The sequence below is a fragment of the Erigeron canadensis genome, chromosome 1 (assembly GCF_010389155.1).
Source record: "Erigeron canadensis isolate Cc75 chromosome 1, C_canadensis_v1, whole genome shotgun sequence".
NCBI lineage: Eukaryota > Viridiplantae > Streptophyta > Magnoliopsida > Asterales > Asteraceae > Erigeron > Erigeron canadensis.
This window is the reverse complement of record NC_057761.1, coordinates 59169420-59178129: the sequence shown is the minus strand read 5'-3', so window position 1 is coordinate 59178129 and position 8710 is coordinate 59169420. Positions and strand designations below refer to the sequence as shown.

At 36.5% G+C, this 8710-nt stretch overlaps 1 protein-coding gene across 1 annotated transcript; it reads right to left on the bottom strand.

Annotated features, from left to right (window-relative positions):
• On the bottom strand, positions 1 to 7153 carry LOC122599790 (clathrin interactor EPSIN 2-like). The gene is made up of 13 exons (XM_043772375.1): positions 7037 to 7153; positions 6198 to 6276; positions 6080 to 6131; positions 5895 to 5974; positions 5732 to 5810; positions 5078 to 5161; positions 4847 to 4992; positions 4046 to 4303; positions 3481 to 3522; positions 3002 to 3291; positions 2730 to 2887; positions 833 to 2630; positions 1 to 725 (listed from the first exon to the last, which is right to left on the bottom strand). The coding sequence occupies exons 2-13, from the start codon at positions 6230 to 6232 to the stop codon at positions 301 to 303; spliced, it is 3447 nt and encodes a 1148-aa protein (XP_043628310.1). The 5' UTR covers positions 6233 to 6276; positions 7037 to 7153; the 3' UTR covers positions 1 to 300.
• Positions 7154 to 8710: the final 1557 nt, after the last annotated feature.

The following is an 8710-nucleotide window of genomic DNA, read 5'->3' as shown; positions in this document are numbered from 1 at the left end:
TACATGAATAAAGAATAATATAGTTTGAATATCACTTCTGTAACTTCTAATGTTTATTGTTTACAACATGCTACAAGAATTAACGGACGGGAAAAAAAACAAATTAATAATGTTTTGAAGTTTAGAAAATAGGCAACCTGAGATTGGTTTATACAATACACTATATATCGAATATGGAAAAAGCCTCGAGAAAATGAACATTACATGAGACACGTATATATCAGGATCGAAAAAGAATACAAAATGGTTAGGGAAAGAAAACTTTTATATCACAAAACATATTGGGCTATGACCGAAATTCTATCTGTAACCACCATACGGTTGCTGACCATAACCACCACCTCTACCCATCATTGTATTATAACTTCCAGGCGGGAACCCAGCAGCAGGGGGTTGCTGTTGCATGGGAAATCCTTGGCCCATGTTCATTCCCATACCCATATTTTGAGGCATATTGTACATCCCCATGGGCTGGTTTACACCTCCGTAACCTGGCCCGCCATTAGGTGCACCCATTGTAGTTCCCATTCCTGGACCCACCATGGGGTTTGGTGTGGGTCTTAAAACACCTGCACCAGCCCGTCCCATTCCAGAACCTGATCCCATGGCCTTACCCATTGTAACATTTGACGTCACTGGGGTTTTGCTTGGTTTCTCCATTCTTTTCTCCTTACGGTTTATGGCCTCAAAGTCAATTCCGATATCAGACAATGGGTTCGTTTTAGCTGCAAATGCATTGAATAGTAAGTATCATGTATCCATGTACTGTGGATATGTTAAAAGAGATCAAAATGAGGTGCAAAATATGTTAAAAAAGATTAAAATGACTCACATCCAGATATATTCAGATTAACGAGCCCGCGGTTCAAAGTATCAGCCCAAACTGTAGATTTGGTCTCAAACTTTTCTTTTGTGGGTTGTTGAGGTACTATAGCAAGGGCACCCGTCGAAGTTGTGACAGCTGGCTGCTGAGGGAAGCTAGAAGTATTGTACTGTGGGGCCTGTGTGGTGTTCATTTGGGGCAATGGAGCTGAGGAACCCTGAGGCTGGTAACCACCATTAACATTATTTAACTGACCAGGCTGGCCATTGGAATTGGGAAATCCCGCTTGAGAAACAGTGGTACCCAAGTGAGAAGAAAAGCCACCAAGAGATGCAATTTGACCGCCTGTTGAAGTGGTGACAGCTGGTGCCTGAGAGAAGCTAGAAATATTGTACTGTGGGGCCTGTGTGGTGTTCATTTGTGGCAACGGAGCTGAAGAACCCTGAGGCTGGTAACCACCATTAACATTATTTAACTGACCCGGATGACCATTGGAATTGGGAAATCCCGCTTGTGAAACAGTAGTACCCAAGCCAAGAAGAGATTCATTTTGACCTCCTGTCGAAATTGTGACAGCTGGTGCCTGAGAAAAGCTAGAAGTATTGTACTGTGGGGCCTGTTTAGTGTTCATTTGGGGCAATGGATCTGAAGAACCCTGAGGCTGGTAACCACCATTAACATTATTTAACTGACCAGGCTGACCATTGGAATTGGAAACTCCCGCTTGTGGAACAGTAGTATCCAAGTGAGAAGAAAAGCCACCTAGAGATGCATTTTGACCCCTTGCAAAACTAGGTTGCAACACAGATTGTCCACCCTGAGCTGGAAAACCAGACTGAAACACAGCTTGGCCACCCTGAGCCGGAAAACCAGGCGTCAACGCTGATTTACCTTCCTGTGCCAGAAAACCAGGCTGCGATACGGATTGACCTCCCTGTGCCAGAAAACCAGGCTGCGACACCGATTGATCTCCCTGAGCCAGAAAACTAGGCTGAGGCACTGATTGACCACCCTGTGCCAGAAAACCAGGCTGCAACACCGATTGACCTCCCTGAGCCGGAAAACTTGATGGCAAAGAGAATTGACCACCCTGAGCAGGAAAACTAGGCTGTGGAATAGGTTGCTTGCCACCTTGAACTTGAGAACCAGGCTGTAACATAGGTTGACCAGATTGACCTGTAAAACCAGAGGGAAATGCATTCTGATTGGGTTGTGCTGGAAAACCCATTTGAGAAAAAGGCTGGTTAGATTGGGTTGGAAACTCTGTTTGAGAAAAAAGCTGGCTAGGTTGGGATGCATAACCGGTTTGTGGAAAAGGTTGACCAGTTTGAGAATGGAAAATGGTTGGTGTTGGAAGTTGACCGGATTGTGCTTGAAATCTGGTCTGTGAGGGTACAGGGGGTGAAGGTCCAGTTGGAGGTAAAATATCTGCTAGTATATCAATGGTTTGGTCAAAAGAGTCCCCGAATTCCATGTTATTCGATGACGTTGAAGTGACCGACACAGGTGGTTCGCCAAAGGGAGTTGTCGTTGGAATGACCGATTGGGGTGGTTCGCCAAAGGGAGTTGTCGTTGGAGTGACCGACTGGGGTGATTCGCCAAAGGGAGTTGTCAGAGTGACCGATTGGGGTGGTTCACCAAAGGGAGTTGTCATTGGAGTGACCGCCTGGGGTGGTTCGCCAAAAAGAGTTGTCGTTGGAGTGACCAAATTAGTTGGTTCACCAAAGGGAGTTGTAGGTTGAGCTGAAAATCCATCAGTGGAAGGGACTGCTCTAAAAGGACCATCACCAAATGGATCATCGAATGGCTGTATCAAGAATGTAATATAAGCAACACCATAAAGGCATAAGTCATCAATGCATAAATGTATGCCTATATCTATTATAAGTGAGTTTTTAGAAAGCACCTGACTTGCTGGTGATGTAGCCCCAAAGGTCTGACTAGGATTTGGATTTGTTAGAGGATGAGATTCAGATGGTACAAGAGCCAGGGCATTTGAGGAGAAAGAATCTGATAGAGAACCAAAAAGGTCCAACTCAGCACCCACTGATGCTGACGGGGGAGCTATATTCACACAAATAACTATATTAATAATCTGGTAATTTTTTGACAATATAATGATTAATTAGCAAAAGGAAGTGATGGGTACAGATAGACAGAAACCGAAGGTAACTTTACCTGGAGATGCACCGCGAGGGTCAAAGAAGTCAAACCCATCAGTTTCCTTGTCAGAGGTCACTGCAGGTGTAGCAGCTGCTGGAGCTCCTGTAGCAGCCACTAAAGGGGGGGTAGCAGGGGCAGGAGGGAGTGTAGAGGCAGGAAGAGGGGCTACAGAGTTGCTAGAAACCTCAGTTTCGTGATGATTAGCGGCTGCGGGTAGTGTAACATCAGGGCTGCGACCCTCACTCACAGCATCTTCATAACTAGGAGGTGCCCCAAGACTTTGTCCAGACGATTTCGATTCAAGCCTGCTGTCCATAAAGCAAAACTTGTGTATAGGATTAAATAAATAAAAAAAATCCATATGTGCTCAAACACGCACGCACAACAGTTTGAAAGTTTGAGCATTAGGTTCACATGGTTCCATGTTCGCCAGAGGCTACTTGTAAGCCAAATTAACACACAAAAACAGAAGCAAACCCATAAACCATAATTACCTTACATCTGGAGAGCCATCTTCGACTCTAGCATTGCTTGCTCTGCAATGAAAATAACAAATGGAAATTACTAGATATTCATGCTAGTTAAAACACCAGTAACCAGCGTTGCAAATGAGTAATAAGTAACATGTTTATGGTATTTCTTGTCCCTTTAATCCAACTATAACAATTGTCTCTAACATATAATGAATTCAAGATCAAAAGTGGCTTAATGAGCATTGAATAACCAAGGAGGAGAAGCTATAAAAAACAAATGGGATAAGTGGCAATTATGACCCATTTACTAATAAAAGGGTCATTTCTGATTACGTTTCTCTAATAGGTCAAACGAAAACATTAAAAGGGAATGTTTTACTGGAGAGTTATTAAACTACAAGATTACTACAGATATAATAGACCTATCATACTCATACTTGACACACTAGACAGATTACAAGATATTTGAGTTTTTGGACAAAAGAAAGTCCCGCGGGTCAACACAACCCAAATCGTAAAAAAATGATCGAAGTCATTATAACCTGACCGACCTGCCACCTCTGTGCATTAACCAAGACTCATATACCTAGAAGATTGATGACCATCATCTTCATAAGCACGTTCCCTATCTCTATCTGAGCTTCGACTTCTTTGACCATAATCACCATCTGTGTAACCATCCCTACTTCTTCCACGATATTCATCATCCTTGTACCCATCTCGCCCATACTGATCTTCACCATTACGACCACCATCGCGACCACTTCTATCATCACCCCATTCCCTTTCTCTGCCATAACCATTACGATCTTCATCTCCATGACCTCCAGGCATATGGCGAGATCTATTTCAAAAGATTTAAAACTGTCAATCCATTATCTAATAATAACACACCCTATAAAATTTGACTGGCTTACCAAATAAACTACAGTTGCACGAATTTAGAAACAGATTTGATCCCATTTTACTTATGAATGTGTCATTCAAGTTTATGGTTAATATCAAGCAGTTTAGACAATACAAAGTTAGCTACAAAAGATCCGGTTTGATCAGGTTGATGGTCTCCCAAAGTGCATTATTTATTCCGTAAACTATGAATCCCCCTCTATCATTTTACTAAAAAAACAAATTATTGTTAATCTTAATCATATGGCACATTACACAATAACTATTTACAAAAACAACAGATTTTTTTTACAAAAGCCCTCGGGTCAATGCAATCCAACTCGTCATGTTTCAACCCATACAGAAAGTTACCAGCTTTGACCAGAGCCTGTGTCGACCTGTTACCCAACTCACCATTTTCCCACCTCTAGAAGTGAGGGAGATATTATTCTACGAGCATACTGTACATAAAAGAGCTTTGCAACATTTCTATAAAACTCACTTTGCCCTGTTGACAGAAGCCTGCTCTCTCGCTTCTTGCAATTTTTCTTTATCATTCACTAGAGCAACAAGGCATTGAGATTTCTTCCTTACATTGCTGCCTTGATCCCTCCCGGTAGAATCAATATATTGAAAAGAAGATAATGCCTATTACGAAGAAAAATGTTCTAAAAACGATCTCAAATCTTCAAAATACAACTCAGATATAAAGTTTAAAAAAATAGTATCATACCGATATTTGGTATGCGTGATCTCTAATATCATCAATAACACGTTCTGACCCATTGACTACCAGATACTCCAGAACAGTCAAAGCCTGGTTCATAAAATAAAAATCACATGGTCAGAATTTTCCAGAGAACAATTGAGAATGTGATTAAAAATCAACCTATTTACCTACACATTGGTCGGTTCATGAGTTTATCTTTTAAAATGGACAAAGAATAAGAGAATGTCAGCTGAGAAGAATATGGGTCAAAACTTGCCGAAGTAATATTTAAAAAGCATTAAACCTCCTTAACCCTATTAGTTAAAAACATAATATTATTATTGACATAGGCATTGGCATAAGTTTTGTCATCAATATTTGACACACTTAATGCTAACATGAAATTGTAAATTGGAGCAGAGGTGTTCCAGATCAACCTTTTTTGACAAATGCTCAATTTGACTAGTTACCGAACTGGCCTACTTTGCCATCTCTAGATACAAACTACAAAGAAGCCCCAAAAGCATGCCTCTTGAGAATATGCAAGTGTGAAAGAACGAATTTAAAATACAACCAGAAAGAACCTAAATTTTCTATTCTCTCAAGTTTATTAACATCTGAAGGTAAGCTTTGGTTAACTTTCTCTTTAACTTTTCTTCCAAATGTATAATTGCATACCTTGAACACATGGCGCCAATTCTTCCCAGTATCATTGATTCGTTTCCAAACTACTGACATGACCATTTTGTAATCATGGCTGGACATCGAGATAAGAGATCAATTTACATAAAGTAATTAATTTAATTTCTTCATTTTAAAAAGAAAAATAAGTCTGCCATACTAGTTTCTTGAAGCCTCTGCAATATCAGCAAGATGAGTTCCATGGGGACCCCATGGCTCATTGTTGGTAGCATCAAGAATCTGCAAGACAGGTGATTAAATAACAAATAATCTTGTCATTTACAAAAGATTTAAACAATAAAACAAATCATGTAACAGAAAAAGAATAAGAGGGAGGTCACTCACTTTCTGTTCTATTGAGGGAACTTTAAGAACTTTCTTATTAACCCCTCTTTTACTGCAAAAATAATAAATATATTAAGCATCATAAGGCGATAATAGATCATATCACAAAATCACTTACATTTCCCGGACAGTTTGACCAAACACCTTCTTCATTTCCACGCAGAAGGGCGCACACTCCAAAGATTATTTAGATTCAGCTGGAAACAAAAAACCAATCACATCATCCACTTTAGATCATAGTGCAATAAAAGCAATTGTAGAAAACGTCACTACGTAATGATACATGTTATATCTGCATTCAACGTGCGTTCAGATTTGTTCTATAAAAGCATTACGGGTTATATGACCCCTAAATAAACAATAAACAAATAATCGTAAATCAAACGCTCAAAACTAACTATCCCGACTCGTTAACCACATAATCACCTTCGAAATGCACAACCTAACACGCCTTCTGCATCTACATTAACCATCACAATGTCGAAAACATTAACAACTTTCTAATAGAGTGTTCCTATATCCTAATGTAGACAATATAAACATTTTGATTATTTTTTAATAATCTTACAATTGCATATACTAAGTGATAAATTACCGAGTACGGACACACCAATTGAAACATCAAATCAACATATACTGTAACAGTTTGTTGAAATTTTGATAACATAACAGATCCAAATGACTTAATTAAGTTTGATAAACCCCCCACTAATTAAATGCATCAATTATCGATAACATAACTTAAAACATATACTTAATCCATAACAACAAATTAAACATATTAATAGTTTAAAACAAAAACCCATAGTTAATAATCACATTCAACGTCTTAGCTTAACAAAATTGAATCACAAATGTTCAAAAACCAATATAAGATCTGATCAGCTAGGAAAACTGGAGCTGACCCAGATATTAAAAAAAAAAAAAATGTATTCAAGAAATATATATATATCAAACCTGATTGAACTGAATTTGTGGCAGATCTGATCAACTGGAAATCTTGTATTCTTGGTGTAGTAAAGAAAAAATAAAATCTTTTTTATATGTATAAAGAGAAAAAAAAAAGATTGAAATGTTATTAAGAAAATAACATAAAACAATCAAGATTAATTATGATGGTTGTTATTAATATTTCTTTTAGAAAATGAATAAAAATCAAGATTTTGTGTGTGTCAAAGAATGAAGGAAAGAATAGCGAGTTTACAAGATAGAGAAGCAGACAGCACACCTTTGAATGGAGAATTCCTGGGATGCATGTATTTTTATTGTATTTTTTATTTTTTATTATTTGACTATTTTATAAAAGGTGGAGAAAAATAATTATTATTAAATTAGATTAAATGATTTTGAAATAATACTCTAGAATATTAGTTTGCTAGTATGTAGCTGGCATGTTAAGATGATTCTATCGGGGTTTAAGACTATAATCATTACCTGTAAAGTATAAATTTGCCATTTTTTTTAAGGATTTATTTGTTGCTAAAAATTTAATACTTATGAGCAGAATTATCGATTATGTATCATGTATCGACTCGTTTTGTGATTTTTTAAATCATAAATTATACTATAAGAAACATAAAAATAATAATTATATAGCAAAAATATATGATGTATGTGTAAAAACATACATGAAATTATCATATTTATCAAATATATCAAAAAATTTTAAATATTTTTACTATCATATAAGAGTATATAATTTTAAATAAACGGATTAAACATTTATTAATAATAAATTTAATGTATTAAAGAGTATTTATAGAAAATTAAAATTACTTTCTTAGCTAACTGTATCGTATCGGATTGATACAGACCATCTCGTATCGTATTGAGCCAAGTTAAAACCTTGTCTGAGACACTAAGTGAGACGTTAGTTTTTCTTTTAGTTTTGATACAACTAGTACGATGCATATCGTTTATCGTACGATACTAACAACTATTCATATGAGTAATTTTGCCATTATTTCTATATAATGTGATGATTGGATTACTAGCTAGGAAAAATATATGTGAGATATATGTTATAAATATGTTAGGTTAAGAATATTTAAATTAGCTAATGATGATGATGAATAGTTTAGGTAGAGAGAGGTTGAAAAATAATTTAGAGGTATAATGACTAAATATGTTGTTTGAATTGAAAATTGAGTTAAAAGTTTAAGGATAATTTAAGTATTTTAAAGCCTAAAAAGTTTAAAGAAAATGAGTGGGTGGCCTTTTATAAATAGGAGTAAACATGCGTAAAATCTTGATAAGTAAATGTAAATATTTGTCATCTACAAAATTTAATGTAAACTAGTTTTGTTATCCGTTGCTTTTGAAAACCTTATACAAGCGGCATATGCATTCATTATAAGATAAAAATAAAAACGTAAAACAAAATAAACGAAGTTGCATTTATTTGTAAAATTCGACGACCGATAGATAATATTAATTTAACACAAAAAACTACACTCCAACAATTGTTAGAAAAATGGACATGATTTGCATTAACTTTTGTAACTCTCTTACGGACATTAAAATATCATCTAATAATCGTTAACACCGGTTTGAGAAAAAGACGTAAATCCATGTTAAAGAAAAGAACCTTATTAGCAATTGTTATTGTTAATTCCGTTAAATACCCGAAGA

Bases quoted from the DNA above. Each gene is read 5' to 3' on its own strand.
- LOC122599790 (XM_043772375.1), bottom strand. From the start codon at position 6,232: ATGAAGAAGGTGTTTGGTCAAACTGTCCGGGAAAT. The intron at 5,162-5,731 runs GTATGCAATTAT...TTTATGAACCAG, and splicing joins ATTGGCGCCATGTGTTCAAG to GCTTTGACTGTTCTGGAGTA. The intron at 4,993-5,077 runs GTATGATACTAT...TCTTCGTAATAG, and splicing joins ATCACGCATACCAAATATCG to GCATTATCTTCTTTTCAATA.